The sequence below is a fragment of the Tauraco erythrolophus genome, chromosome 12, assembly GCF_009769465.1.
Source record: "Tauraco erythrolophus isolate bTauEry1 chromosome 12, bTauEry1.pri, whole genome shotgun sequence".
NCBI lineage: Eukaryota > Metazoa > Chordata > Aves > Musophagiformes > Musophagidae > Tauraco > Tauraco erythrolophus.
In genome coordinates this window covers 4,504,705-4,520,603 of record NC_141476.1, presented here as the reverse complement: position 1 = coordinate 4,520,603, position 15,899 = coordinate 4,504,705, and the positions used below count along the sequence as shown (strand labels likewise).

The following is a 15,899-nucleotide window of genomic DNA, read 5'->3' as shown; positions in this document are numbered from 1 at the left end:
GCCGGCGTGAGGAGGGCAGCAGCCCGAGGAGGAGGAGGAGAGCGGCGGCGAGAGTCTCCTCAGCAGAGCGGGCTTGGGCGCCTCCCGCCCCTCCGCCCGGTCAGTCAGCGCCGCCCCGCCCCGCGCGCCGCCCCCCGGCAGGAGGGAGGGAGGGAGGAGGAGGGGGAGGGCGGGCAGTCGGGGCCGCGCACGGGGACGGCCCGGGCGCCATGTTGGAGGGTTGCTGAGTCCGGGGTCTCTGTGTGTGCGCGGCGGCCGCAGCCCGTTTCCTGCGCGGGGTGGGGGGGGGCTGGAGGAGGGGAGCAGCGCGGAGCGGGGGGGAGACGCCCAGGCGGATCATGGACGTCGAGAGGCTGCAGGAGGCTCTGAAAGGTGGTGCCGGGGCTGGGAGCGGGGGGTGGGGGGGGAGCGGCGTCCCCTCGCTGAGGAGGGGACGGGGGTCTCCCTCGCAGCTGAGACCCTTTTGAGGGGGGGGAGCGCCCTTTGCTGAGGGCGGCAGTTCCCCTCCGCCGGGGACGAGGGTCGGGGCCCGGGTCTCTGTGTCGTGGGGAGGGGACCCCTCGCGTGGGAGGGAAGGGGGTCCCGCGGAGTGGGGAGAGGCGCCGGGGCTCCCTGTGGGGAAGGGGAGAGGGGAGCCCCGAGTCCCCGCTGCCCCGACGGTCCCCCCGGGCTTGCTCCGGGCTGCGTGAGGGGCAGCGGCAGGGGGAGGTGACCGACCCCACCGGCTCCTCTCCTCCAGGCCCGCGGCTCCCCTCGGCGGGAGTGCCCGCTCCTTCCCCCGCATGCCCGCCTGCCTTCCCCTCCTCGGCCCGCGCCCCTGTCTGTGCTTTTTCCTGCCTCCCCAGTCCGCTTCTGTGCCTGCCTGCCGTGCTTGATGCAGCCGGGGGAAATCAGCCTCCTTCTCTCTTGTAGCTGCTCAGAAGAAGTTGCAAATCAACTTTTGCTACTCCAGTGCATGTAGCTTCTCCACACGAAAATATTAAGTGTTGTACAGGACTGAGAAGCTGGTGGAGCTCTTGGGAACAACTAAAGCATTGTGATAAGCATGACGATATTTTTGTGAGAGCTGTAGTGATCGTTGGAGCAAATAATTTGCTAATTATTATGAATTTTTGTTGTTCTTTGTCCTATCTTCATTTACCGTTCTTTTTATGTCATTCTCACACCAACAGATTTTGAGAAGAGAGGAAAGAAGGAAGTGTGTCCAATACTGGATCAGTTTCTTTGTCATGTTGCTAAGACTGGAGAGACGATGTAAGTGTGATTATTTTTTTTCTTTTGTGATTCTTCATTTGTAGCTTATGACGTTTCTGCATTTTAAGTCAACGAGATGCTACCTGGATTCTCTTTTTGTTTGAGAATTGCTTCTGTGAGCTATAGAAGCTTGCCTTAGTTCCCATTTAATTTTGGATAGGTTATTTTGTTTGCTGGTGGTTAGTTTTGTCTAGTAGGGAGAGTTTTTGTATAGGCTTTGCTCAGGGGTACCTGCCAGGTCCTACTAATCCTGCTTGGCACAGTAAACCTGTTGCTCTTTACACATTTTATGTGACGTGAATTTTCTTTAAATGGAAAGTTTATTTCCCTGTTGTAATCTCTGTTGTAATATCTGTTGTATACAGTGTCTAATAGTATTATTTACGCAAAGATGTGAATGGCTTAGATTATTTCTTTGTAGGCTTTGTGTACTGTGCCGTGTGATGATTGCGTCTAAATGCTTCTGACGAAGAGGGGAGAATCCCATAGGTGCTTTCTGCAGAGGAGACCTGTGGGAATTGTTCTGAGTTTCCGTAGTCGCTCGTTTTTCAGGAGTTTCCCTTCTCCTGGACTTTCTTTCATAGGTCACCCTCGCGGGTTTCTGCCTGAAGGAGTGATGTAGCTGGAAGGAGCCGTTCTGCACGCTCCTTGTCAAGGATGAGCGCTGGTGCTGCGCGGGGTGACTTCCTTGTGGGATCACTATTTGGCAGGAAGGGGAAAGGCTTCCCCGGGTGCGTTGCTAGAGATCGGCTCACTTTCTGGCTCCTAGGCCTTCTCCTTGTTTTTGAGGCCTAGTGCCAGACGACAGGCTTCAGCAAGAGATCTGTGCTTTTGCCCGTGTTTTGGTAGCAACCAGTGATCGCAGGGCCTTTGTTTGGGTTTCTAGAATCTCTCTAACTTCTAGGAGGTTTGTAGATTTTGATTTTATTTTGTTTTCGATAGCTTGTAGTACTGCTTGAATTAATGGCTTTGAAAGAAAAACAAGTTCTGAAATGTACTTTGCTCTTTGAATAGAATGCTTTGGCTCAGCAGAAATATACAGCTGTAATGCTTAATATTTGGTGTAGTACTTAGTATGGGTTCACTGTGGTGTGTTTTATCAGTATAATATGTTTAAAATATTTTTCCTGTTCTGGATATATTTCTTCAGGTTGTTTTTATTGTTTCTGCCACTATTAAATATATTTCAAAGTAGTTTTAAAAAGTGGTTGTATAAGGGCAAGTTCTTGGGAAAATTCTTCCCTATGTAAAACTTGGAGAATGAATAAACTCTAGATATTATTTCTGTTTGAAAAATTACTTTTTTTTTTTTTAATTGCTATTGTTTGATTATTACAAACTATTGCTTAAAACTGAACTGGAATCAGTTGTCTAGAACTTCATGTAGACCCTGACCTTCTATGTTTCCGGGGTTTTCTTTGGCTATTTTTCGGGTCTGTAGACTCCTTCAGCATTCTTGAACCTTTCAGTTACATTAAATTGTTTTTTAAAAACTGTTGGATGTGAACATCAGAAGTATCTAATACAATCTGGAGACAGACATGGAAATATTGTTCAGTGACATTTAATTTCCTTTCCATTACCTACCAAGTCTGTATTTCTTCATCAAATATACTTCTGTTTTCACTAATGTGTTATGTGTCAAAGTATCAGGAAGAAATGAGTAAAAACTAAAAACTAATGGTAAACGTTCACGTAGAGATTGGTAATATGTGTTATAAGAACTGAATGTATTTTTAAGCTGGTGCAGCTTGACCACTGTGAAAGTGTTCCTGAATACACAAACCTACCAAATAGATGTTCATTCAAAATGAGCTAAATATTCTTTATTTCAAGTTATGCAAAAGTAACTTTATTTAATAGAAATCTGAAGCAGTAATAAAGAGATTGCCTTGGAATGAGAAGGTGAAATCTAGAGTAGTAGTTTGTAGTGACATATGTTAGGATTTTAATGAAGTTCAGAGCTTAGTTTGGGGGGAAAAAAAAAGGATGGTTAAGTCAGGAGTTTTACACAAACGGTTTGCAGACTTATTTATTGAAAAACAATGGATCTTATTCAGTCACAGCCTGTTCCTTAAGTAACAAACAAAATTACCCGTGCAAGCGAGGACTAAGGCAAATAAGGACAAGTGAAATATGAAGTATTTTGTTTTGAGTTCCTGCTGTTTCTGGGAGAGTTATATAGTGTTTGGGGGGGTTCTCTCAGCTTTTTAACTTAAATCACTGTTGAATACTGATTTTCGGCTGATACGCTGCAGTCTACATCCTGGGTTAAGTGTAGGGTGTTCTCACCTCTCCCCTCCACCCCCGCCCCTGGACATAGTTGCAGCAGATCTTGTAAACAATTAGTAAGCTTCCTTTGAAAGTCTGCTAATGAAGCAGATTAAAATGACTTTTAAGGTTCTCATCAAAGCATGATTGTGACATGCGTAGTTTGCTTAGCAGATTGGAAGCGCGGGCTCACTAAGGCTGTGGGGTACCCTCCCTACCCCCGGTTGTTTCCATGTGCTTGTTCATCCGAGCAAGTTACCAACAGGTAGACGCAGGTTTAGGTTAGGCTGGAATTTTACTAGTGTTTCTCTTGGCCGCAGCCTTGGCTAATGCAGCCCTTGTGTCACTGTTTAACTTGTTCAGCTGTTTATGTAGGTACATGGTAACTGGAGCAGGGAACTGCTAGCAGTTGTAGTAACTTTCTGGTTTTAACAAGGTTCAGTTCATTGATGCAGCTGGTTTTGTCCCTGTTAACTGGTATGTCAAACCTCAGTGCAACTGAAGAGGTGGTGTAGAGAAGGAACAAAGGGTGAGCGTTGTATAGGCCAGCACTGCAACTGTGATAAGGCTTTTCAGAGCGTGTCTTTATTGTCATTAGAAGTCTTTTTCGTTTACAAGGAAGGTCTGGAATAAAAATGTTGCTAAATTTCATTATATTACCATCGCAAACTTTGTTGTGCTGCGAGTACCTTGCAGTAAAAGCCCGATCATGTAATCACGTGTGTTAACTTCATCTGTTTGAAGTTTAAGCTATCTTCTTGTGCAAAGTTAACCATTCACTTAATTGTGTGCAAGATTATGGCCTGCCTTTACAAAAGGCAGGCTAAACTTCCTTCATTATAGGTGAACAGAAGCAGAAGTTTTATTGCTTGGCTACTTCAAAATATTTTTGTTTCTTAATGGTTGCTATGGTAAGACAGCCTTAGGTGAAATATAAAGTTTATGGATCAACCTTTTTTAATCTCGTGTTGACTCTTAGGACTTTTTTCTTCTCGGAGGAGTGATGTACTCCTTAATTGACTTGACTTTTTACTAAGATGCTAACATGAAGTTTCTTTAGCGAGAGTGAATATAGTTGGTGAAAACCATTATAACCTACTTTCTCTAGTTTGTAAAAGATCAGCATGACTTGCAAAACTAAGTAAAATAAAGAGATAGGAAATTTGTTAGTCTTAATACTTTGCTGTATCTGAAAGACTTCTTTAAAAACAAGATAAGTTTTTATGCTTGTTTTTTTTGCATAAGGAATCCATTTATGTTTTTTCCAAAGTAGAAATGGCTGTAAGAGACAGTACAAAAGTCACGGCACTGCAGTACTGAAGTGAAATATTTTTTGTTCTTCCAAAGAATTCTTAAAGAATGGATATGAAGATCACTTGTCAATTGTGGTCTTGTCTTGTGCTTAAAGTACCTTTTTTTCTTCATAGAATGGTTAGGGTTGGAAGGGACCTCAAAAGTCATCTAGTTCCAACCCCCTTGCCATGGGCAGGGACACCCTCCACTACATCAGGTTGCTCAAAGCCTCATCCAACCCAACCTTGAACACTTCCAGGGATGGGGCATCTACAACTTCTCCAGGCAACCTGTTCCAGTACCTCACCACTTCTTACCTCTTAGGAAATTCTCTTGGATTTAAAATCATTCTGCCCCTTCAATAGCAAAAATGTTTCTAAACCATTTATTTAGATTCTTCACCAAGAAAATCCCATTTGTTGGACTGGAAAGGAAAACTAGAATTTTCCTTTGGTTATAAAGTTGGAAATAAAACTTGGAAGACAATAGCAGTCAAAAATTTTATGTGAATTTTCTTTGTATTTCCCCCACTCCTGCCCTAGGGCAAGTGACCTATAAAGCACAGTTTTAATGGCTTACTATAGTGGAAAGTGTGATACAGATGCTTACTGACAGCAAAGGAATCCAGAAGTAAGTAGTGAAGTACCAAAATCTGGTGAAATACAGTATACAGGCAGGAGTGATTAACTGTAAAATAGTTCTAGGCTTAAGTAGAGAACGCTGGCCTGGCTGGGATGTAGTGTAGTTATACCAGTTCTTGCTCTGGATGCATTATAAACAGCCATTAAAGTACATTCTGGTTTTTATTTCTTTATGTAGTCATATTCTTTCCTCAGAGTTTCCCTGGAAGATCTGAAATATTAATTTGTACCTCATCTAAGCCTGAAGACAGAAGTTTCTTTGAGGACCAACATAAATGCTTTCCTGCAGAGTTTCTTGAGTCAAGTTTAATATGTATGACTCTAGAGCAAATATGAACGGCTGTAACATCATCATAGAACAGTGTAAGTTGGAAGGGACTTCTGGAGGTCATCCAGTCAGACCCTGTGCTCAAGGGGAGCTAATTCCAGAGTTAGTTCAAGTTGCTCAGGGCTTTGTGCAGCTTCTCTGAAAATCTCCAGCGATAGCAATTCCATAGCCTCTGTTTGGCTCCCTGTTTCACTGCTTAACCACGTGCACGGGGAATAAGGTTTCCCTTGCAGCAGCTTGGAGTTTCCCGTGGGGCAACCTAGGACCACTGCCTGTTAGCCCTCATTAGTGCCCCTCTGAAGGGAGTCTGTTTCCATCTTGCCTGTACACAATTACTCTTTCAGCGGTGAAAGACAACAGTTAGATTCCTCCACCATAGCTTTCTGCTTTCCAGAAGAAGACATGCTGCCTTAGCTTCCTGCCCAGGCAGTGCGCTGCTGCTCTGTTAACTATCTTGGTGGCCTTCTGCTCATCTCACTTTCTGCTGTTTTGTGGTGCATGACCTCACACCTGACATAGTACTGCAGTTACGGACTTGTAGGTGCCAGGTAGAGAGGTCTAATCACGCTCTCTGGTACTGCAGATGTAACCCAGTGTGTGGGCAGCCTTTGTCACAGCGAGGGCATGCTGACAGCTGTTCTGCTTCCTGCCTACGGGCACAGCTATGGCCCAGTATTGACTCTGAGCAGCGCTGTTTGTAACTGGTTGCAGGTAGACTTTGGACCCATTGACCGCAACCACTGCTGCGTAGGTGTGATGGTCCACTGAGTCTGTGGCTGTCCAGTTTGGCTACAAAGGTGCTGTGGGAGACTGTGCTGGGGCGAGTTAACAGTGTCTGCCAGTCTTCCCTCATCGGCAGTCTGTCAGGTAGATCGGGCACGATTTGCTGTCGGTGAATTATATAACTGTAAATGTAAGTTACGTAACTGTAGTTCTGTCAAGGATAATGGCAAAAATTATTTTAGCCCCTTCGATACTGCTTCATGTACCCTGTGTAGCAGTATTTTTTTTTTTCTTACTGAGTTTTTGGAGCACTTTTTTGGATCAGTTTAGCTTTTGTATTTTGTTACAGCAGTGAAATATGAAATAGTTTGTCAACTGAAGAAAGATGTGAATGGAGATGGGGCAGGAATGAACATGTATGAGAATAAGTTCCTGTTCTCATCTTTACTGTTTTAATGATGTATTCTGAACTCTTGTATCATGATTTCCTTTTTTTATGTTACAAAAAATGTAGATTTTTTTAGCTATATTTCCTTTATCTTATTTCATATGCTTAAATTTAAATCTACTTTTTTTCTGTAGAGTATGTTCTCTGTTTTTACTCAACTAGCAGTTTTGTTGTTTGACATGTATGTGCTAGTATTTTTTGACTAATTTGGAAATTTTCTTCTGATTTGGAGGCAAATCATTATCTGGAAACTTTAGAACTTTTGGGGGAATGTAATTCCTTATGTTTTTTTTTAATGAAATAAAACAATTCTCAAGTTCCTGCTGTAATAAACAGGATAATATTTTCTGAAAGAAGTCTGTGTGTCTTTGTTAGTATAGGCCTCTTCCATTTCCATGTTCTCAGTGAAGCAAGAGATGTGAGTAAACTTCCTTGCATTGTTTCCTGCTATTATTCCTTACTAACTCCATTCCACTAAGTGGCTGGAATTATTCCCCACTAATTTCCACTTCACTGACACTGTATTTTCTGTCTCATAATCTGCTGATGCCTCCAAAAGACAGGAATCTTGGTTGAAAAGCCTACTGATTTATCTTTGCCAAAGATAGTATAGCTTCCTGGCTCTTTTACCTATCTTGTAAAGAAATTATAGACGTGTCAAATGTGCAGTTGTAGTACTTCAGAGGAATCAGTTGTGATACAGGTGAAATCACTTGCCTCTTTAGGAAACACACACTATTGTGTTTTATTTGAGATGCTGCCACTTCCTATCTATGGGGGGGTCTGCAGTATGAAGGTCAAACTTTAACATGATAAAATGTGCGTGATGAACTGATACTAGTAAACTTTAGTCTCTCTTCTATAGAATACACATGTAAAGAAAGACAAAAGGCAAACAGCTTATAGCAATGTAACTTTTCAGTGTAATCAGCCTATTTTAACTGCAAATTAATTGTGCGTGCAGACTTTGATTTGTAAGTATGTCTGCCTGCCCTGTTGCTGTGAACAGACTGTTCTTCAAGCATACTCCTTACTAGTCTCTTTGCAGACAGTTTGCTGTTACTTTGCACAGAAGAGCACCTTGCTGTTTATTCCGTAGCAGTTAATGCAGTTGCATGTGCTTCTGATGGTTGCCTCTTCCTGCCTAAAGACTTTGGGAAGGTTTGTGCTTGATGGTACGTGTTGGGCGGAAGGAATGGCAGTGGTGTGTGCAGAAGGGAGGATGCAAACCAGTCTGCTCATCTTGGGGGGCAGTGGGTTATCAGGTTTGTGGATAAATCAAACTGATGCTGCTTTTTGACAAAGCTAGTGTCTGGCAGGTCTCACTCTTAGAAATGATACTACTGGAAGACAGTTACAAGTTTTCCATGATGAAGATTTTCTTGGAAGTGGTAAGGGAGTGTGATGATGCAGAAACCTCTAATGCCTGCGTTACAGATTGCTGAGGCAGGCTACACCTTGTCAACCCGAGCTCAGTGTCTGTCAGCTGAACCGCCTTGTGTAGAAGCCGATTGAGTGGCTTTTGATTCTGGTTTTGGGAGGAATTAGTAATAGAAATGCAATTCACCTGATCCTAGTAGTACTGCTTTCAGACCTGAGTGAAGCCTGTTTTTGTGGGACAGTGCATGAACTAGCAAGCATAGGAGTATAATGCAGAGTTAATTCAAATCCAGAAGTAGTTGCACAGGGTACGTTTTCCTTTATCTGGTTTCCTAGTTTTATTGCTCAATAGAGTAACGATTTGATAGTGTTGTCTCAGTGTGATCTACTGCTCTTCTGAGGTAACCTCTGAATGTCTGTGCACTGGTCAGTGAACAGTGATACGTACACCTGCCAGATGGGTTACAGCATTTCTTTTGTTTGTTTGGCTGTTCTGTACAAACTGGCGATGCCTGCGATGATTTCAGTCTTAATAGATATGTGAAATTTAGTTTGCATGTGGAAGGTGTGATACGTTTACGTATGCAAGTATCCAAACATGAATTTTATATTACTCGGAGTGATTTTTCTGTAGGTAAGTTCTATAGAGATGGTAATTTTAACTTGCTGCAAGTTCAGGAAAACTTCTAAACATACTTCACTTATTGCACAGTACTCTTCTTAAATTTTGACTCTTGGGCTTCCGCTGTACAGGTTTATTGAGAAAGCGTCATCAACTTAACATTTCCATATTCTGCCTGCCTCAGCTCGAGTACTATAGAATTATTTTGCGCCTTTGCCTGATAGATTATTTTCCTGTGCAGTATCTGTTGAATGGGATACACTCTGAATTGCGCTATGGAATTCGTGCAGGATCTGTTATACAGTGGACAGCATCACTCCTGAAGTCTGTCTTAGCGAACACTAACCTGTTCAGTAAATTTTACCTGAAATGAAAGTAAGTAAAAGCTAAGAATAATCCACAGAATTGTTAGAGCTGAAATAAGTACAGCTGTCTAAATTTCTACAAAATGTCCGATCATGTTAAAGGCGGATCTGGACTACGTAAGTGTTTTTGGGGAGGTGTTTTGGCACAGGTAATGTCTATCTGCCATCAACAATCTGTTTGACTAGTACTGTTCAAATGCAGCTACATTTCTTTGGTGGAGCAGGTGAATATAACTGTTCTTAGGGCTTTCTGGTTGTAACTGGGGAGAGAAGTCAGACACCTTCCCCTCTCCCTAACTTCTTGTGCTGATTGCCGAAGTGATATTGTTACAATTCTAAGGTTGATGTGACTGCCTTTTAATTGAAGTTTGAAGATGAAAACTGAAATTCCAAGAATATGGTCACTGAAATCATGTGTCTCTGAAATAATTATTCCTTGTGCAGTTTGCTGTACTAATAACTGGATCAAAGTCTTGTGTTAAGTGTTGCGGAAACGTGTAATAGTCTAGTCCCTGTCTTGATACTTTTTACAGAAATGAGGCAGATACAGGCTGAGAAAACACTTGCTGTACACAAAGTGCTTACTAAGAGGTCCTGAACAATTACTTGTTTTATAATAAAGTTATGCAGAAAATATTATTTAGAAGAGGGTCAGGTTAAAATGTACACAAAACATGATTTTAAGATACTCTAGTAGAAAGGGTGCTGACTAATTTTTTTTAAAAAGGTAAATGTAATAATTGCATAGATTATTGGTAAAAAGATTATTCTGAACTAGAGAAATAAAATCTGTTGGGGTGAATTACCCTGTAAAATCTCTCATAGCAGGAAGACATGAGGTCTGCATATGTTGTGGCATAAATTTAGTGTAGTTCCCTGACCTAGTTGATTTTTCTGCATAATAGGAAAAAAAAAAGGTAACTGATTGTAAATAAATTAACTATAATTGATATTGCTCAGATGGGAGGACTTAGCTGGCATTTGATGCTTATCCAAAAGTTTGTGTTTGTAAGACTTGGAGAGCTTTTTAGTTGTTGTGCACTTTGTAGGAAAGTCAATATTTGGAGTGATCATTCTACTTGTAATAAAACTTGAGATTTATAGGAAATGTTATTTGAATATATGCATAAATGAAATTGTATGAAGAATAAGAAATCAGTAAGGTGAGAATTTACATGTTGGTATACAGCAGAAGCACAGTAAGTGGGATGGTTCAGTAAATACATCTGTTATTCTTGTCAGCTAAAGATCAAGTGAGTTTTCAGGTGGAAGAGGGAAATTTAATGAAAATATAATCTGCTTTCACTTTTGTCTTCATGGATAAACCACTGTGGGTGGGTTGTGGAAGTCTCGAAGGCTTTCAGCTACTTTGTGTTTTCCATTCTGCTATAAGGAATTACATTCTTGAATGAAGAATCTCTTGTAACCGTGTACTTTTTCATTCTGTGGTCAATTTTTGCCTCGAAAATAAAAGGTGCTTGAGTTTCTTTTTAGGTAATTCTGTTAAGAAATGGACTTTCTTGAAAAATTCTGAGTCCTAGTTCAGATTTTTTCTGTTCTGTGGAACAGCTGTATTCTGTTGGAGTCGGCTGAATGTTTATCAGGAGAGATCAGAATTAGTCCCTTGGTGATTACAGATACTGCTTTAATGTCTTCATCAGCTGTCTGTTTCCATAACTAAGTCTTAATCTTTGTTGTTCCTGGCAATAGCAGGAGTAATTTGCAAGTAGTAGAGAGGTGAACGCTTATACTACCAAAGTAGGTGTAGTTCTAATGTATTCCAGTTTCCGTGGTTCTGGAATGAGCTCGTCATGCTCACCGGGAGAGCAAAGACTTAATTTATGCTGACAACAATCAGCGAGTGAAAATGGAAAAATGCTTTCTGTGCTTGTGGGAAATACCAGTTTTTCCTCTTTTGAGCTCTTCAAGATATTTTTAATTAAAGTGAAAGGTAACATGAGGTCACATCCTACTGAAGATAAAATGTGAGAGTGTTTTAATTTTACATGAGTTATCAGGTGAAAGTGAACAGGGTGCTCCCGCAGGAGGAGTGTTTGCCAGTGTGTTTTTCTACCAGGAGTATACTGTTTCCAGCAAAGCACAACGTTTCACTAAATTCACTGTGCTGCATCGTTTCAGAGTTTAACATTTATTTCTCATTCGGCAACACTAATAGAGAATCTAGCACTTGCTTATGGTTTTAATTTAATGTTAGGCTGAAGGGTTTGTCCGCTTGCCAGAAACGTTTAAGAAACTAGTCTGCATTGGTGCACAGGGGTTTTTACTGAATAAATCTGTTGTCATTGTTTGGAATTTCCCTTGTTAATCTCCACTGTGTGGATGGTGAAAATAGCAACAGTGTACAAAATGATGACACTAAAATTAATTTCATCATAATGGTATTAAAATAAAGCACAGGAAGTAAAAAAAGTTTCAAATTCAAAGAATATTTGAAGCAAGAGTGGAATTAAATAAGGTACGTTCTTTTATCTGGTATGCGAGGGCAGCTGCTTAAAGGAATGGCTCTCCTCTTTGCTCCTCACATCACACATCTTATTCTTCCTTATCTGTAGCATTAATTTTGTGGTTAGATGAGGGATTTGCTTCACCTCCCTGTGTGTGGGATCCCAGGAATGCGTGGGAGCAGCAGAACCAGGCTTGCCCCTTTCTGGTAGACCAGGTGTGGAGTTAGGTACCTGGTGGGGCCGTGCAGGGAAATCCCTGCTGGACCACAGGGTAGCCGATCTCCCCGCTAACAGGAGTTCGGTGTTGCCAGCTTTTGACCCCAGAATTTTTCAGAGTATTTTCTAAAGAAATTGAAAGCCATTGCTCTACCATTGGGCACTCCTTGTTAAGAAGCAATCTTTACTGTTTATGTAATTAATAGTGAAATAGTAATTCCTGTACAGAAACTAAAATGTCAAATAGCAGCAGGGTGTTTTTTTGTATGAAAATGCTGGGGGTTGTGTTTTGCAGGCAGTTGTTAATAAGATTTTCAGCTTGTGCACCCCCTTCTCTAACTGTGTACTTCCAGATATTCTTGTTTGTACCCAGTCACTAGATATGAAATTAAGATGTGTTAGGTAAGGTAAACATTTAAACAGAACAACAAAAAAAAAAGAGATAAGGCTCTACCTACTGTGTTTCCATCCCAAAGAAGAGAGAGAACTGAGGAAGGAGATGAGTGAGAGGGAGGGAGTAGCCATGGTTTCCTTCCCCTGGAGGACTGTGATCCATCGGTTCCTCTGCACAGCTTCAGCTTCTGGCTCTGGTGGAGAGGTCCTCTTGGGTTGCTGTGCTGCTGCCAGGGTGCAGGGCAGGCAGTCCTGGGCAGGCTCCTGCTGCTGACTGCCAGGTGCTGCCCTTTCCACAGCCCATGGGAAGGGAACCACTCCGAGGCTTCTCGTGCCTTGGGATAAGTTCTCTCCTCTCTGGTGGCAGAGACGGGCCTTTGGTTTGTGGGGTATTCCATCTATTCCTGTTGGGATACATCTTGCATTGAGGCTGTGGACGAGCACACTGGAAGGTTCACCACCTTGCACAGGGGTTTGAAATGGATATGTGATTACTGGGTGCACTGTGTTTTCTGTGCCATTTGACTTCACAAATAGTTTTGGAGATCCCATTGATAAACGAGAATAGAGAAGGAATTAACTCGTTTTGGATGAAACTCCAATTTTGCTTCTGACAGCCTGGGGAAATTACTGTGTTCCAGAGCATGTCCTCATCTTCTGTGAGCTCTAGAGCAAGGCACAGAAGTGAAGAAACAGTTGTTAAAGTTGGCGAGTTATTTCACTTCAGACTGTTTCCTACGAGCAAGTCTCTGTGGGAGTGTAACCGAAGTCAACAATAATTGCGGGGGGAGCTGGTGTAAGCGACTCCTGTCTCTTGTTACAGTGAGTCCCTCAGAGATTGTCCTCTGGTTCTTGTCATCTGTGTTTTGGGGACTTGACCTTAAAATCAAGTTTAGCTGAACATGAAGGGTTTGCGTCCTACATGTACTATTTTGTACACTCTTTTTAAAATTTCTGCTTGTCAAAGAGCTGATAATAGGAGAAGAGTGGAGAGGGAAGTGCTCCTTTCTCTTACTAAGTTCTGATGTTTCTTTTATGGCCTGTTCAATGAACAGAATCAATAGTAGATCTACTTTGTTTTCCTTTTAATTTTATGTTCTTTGTGGTATATAGCATCTCTCCAAAACAGATGGCATCCTCTTAAAATTTAAACCAATTTTGTAATGAACTTAAAACACTGTGAAATCTGGAGACAGATGTCCCACCAGGACTCCTGGGACTCTTTATGTTTTAAGTACATAGCTAGGTCTCTAGAAGCTTAACATCCCTTCAATATAATGTTTTTCTTAATTAAACCTGTAATCTGTGAAGCAATTCCAGAAAGATTTATGAAATAATTGCACTACCTTCATTTCAAGAGGTAGCCTTATTTCAGGCACTCTGAATTCTTCCTCCTATTCTTCAGTTAATTTTAGGTATTGTCCTGCTTACCTTCCATGGGTCTTATTGAAGTTTGAAACTTAAAATCCTGTAGATTTTGTTTGAAGTCTGTGAGCCATATGTACTACCTTAGTGTTACGTCTGATATTTTAATACAGTTACTAAAAAGAGAGATAAGTAACTTACCCTAGTTGTCTTCTGCACTTGTGGGGACTTGCGGTCCAACCTACACATAATGTCCGAGTCCCATAGTAATGTTGGGGGTCGCTGTGTTTTAGCAGAGCCTTCCAGGGTGGTGTTAAATAAATGAGAAAGAACTATATCACTTGTTCAACATGGATAGTTTTTCTTCAAAATAGCAGGGAAAGCACTATGTTTGTGTGAAGGAGGTAGAGATACTGCAAATACAGCTTTGTCTCCTTTTCCTTCTGCTGCTGCTCTGAAAGTTAACGTGTTTCTGTGCTTCTGCAGGTTGCAAGACTTTCCCCTCCATTTCAGGTTCTTAAGTTGCCTTTCACTGTTACTTCTGTAACTTGGTTTTTAATGTTTGTCAAATCTTGCCCAAACAACTTTGTTAAATGTTTCTGGCTTTTTGCTCTGTTTGTTGAAATTTCAAGTCTCCTGAAGTGAATACATAAAGGGGCAAAAGAATCAAATATAAAAACTTTTCCAGTAGTCAGAAGAAAACACCAATTAATTCTCTGACATATAAAAAAGTATCTCGATAGTGTGATCTATCGACAGAGAGTTCTCCTCTTGCACAATAACCAGTGCGGTGAGGGAAAACGCTACTTTCTCAGTTTCATCAGTACAAAGATTTTGAGTAAGCAGGAGATAAGAGAATGAGGAGAGGGCTTTTGCACTCTAGGAGTGATAGGATTAGATTATTTCCATGTAAAATGCAATTTTGTGTTTGATATGCATGTTCAGAAAGGTGAATTCTGTGCAAATCTTGTTAGTAGAGAAGCAATTGTACCTTGCAAACAACTTCATGTTAGAAATTCTTTTAAATTGAAGCTTAGCATCAGATTACTTGAACTGCTTTCTGTCGAAGGTGACCTCTGTTGTTGAAGAGTGCTGTTTATCAAATGGAACTGGTGGGTTTCTAAACTCAGTTGATGTTGCTTGGCAAACTGCAGTTCATCTGTAGTAATGGATTAGTTCCAACAGAAAATTGTGGAGTTCGAGTACACGTGTGAAATAGTTTGCTCTTGTTAGTGAACAAAGTTATTTAGGATTGGGTTCTTCCTTGTTTCTGCTCTGGTAATGCCAGGTTATGTCCTTTGTCTAAATTAATCTTTTTTTTTTTTTAAATTCTTCCCTATGCAATGGAGATGTTTTTGTTGCCTCATCAACTATCAGTGAATAATTATGTTACTGTAGCACTGTTCTGACTGTAGAGTTTCCTTATACTCCTTTGTGTCTTTTTTCATAGAGCTTAACTTTCTTGTCTTCACTTAGTAATTCTGACCCCGTGTTGAAATTCTGTGTGTTTGCGTGTCAGATTTTTATTTTTAAGTTTTATTTATTGGTGAGGGTTTTTTTTTGCATAGCCTATCATTTTATTTATTCTCTTCTTGCTCATTTCATGTCTTATATGTCTTCCCCCACCTTTTTTTTAGCCTTTTCTCATGCTGCCTCTCTAATTATACATAAATATTCTCAAAACTCACTTATGTTTCTGATATTATTGCCTGTTTGGTCAGGCGCTATCTGCTTTCCTGTTTGATTTCTTTAAAACACAACTGAGTATCTTCAAACACTGAAGTCTCTTCCATCCATATTTCTTTGTTTCGCTAATTCTTACCTAAATTGCAAGGTCAGGTGTTGCATTCCAGTACAGTATTATGGTGTTAAACATCTTTTCATACCTTAAAGCACAGTTATTAGCATATATTAAGTCTGGGACATAGTATCATGTATTTAAGTAGTGTACAAAGGCTGAACTGTTGGACTTCATGGTAGCTTCTATGCTTTCATCTTTTTGAAGAATTAAATTATTTTTTTTAATTTAAATCATTGAGTTAAACTACCGCATTTCCATCGGTCCTGGGAGCGTTTGAGATGTGTGATTCTGCTATGATAGATGTATGTATATAAGCTCCAGTTCTGAAGTGTGC

General features: G+C 41.1%; 1 protein-coding gene across 2 annotated transcripts in view; it reads left to right on the top strand.

Moving 5' to 3' along the window:
• Nucleotides 1–326: 326 nt before the first annotated feature.
• The window catches only part of PPP4R2 (protein phosphatase 4 regulatory subunit 2), a 32,444-nt gene continuing 16,871 nt past the window's right edge, over nt 327–15,899 (top strand). For both annotated transcript variants that reach the window (XM_086618927.1, XM_086618926.1), the window contains exons 1-2: nt 327–372; nt 1,173–1,254. In XM_086618927.1, coding sequence (XP_086475053.1) covers nt 339–372; nt 1,173–1,254 — 116 coding nt within the window. In that variant the 5' untranslated portion in view covers nt 327–338. The remainder of the gene's footprint in view (nt 373–1,172; nt 1,255–15,899) is intronic.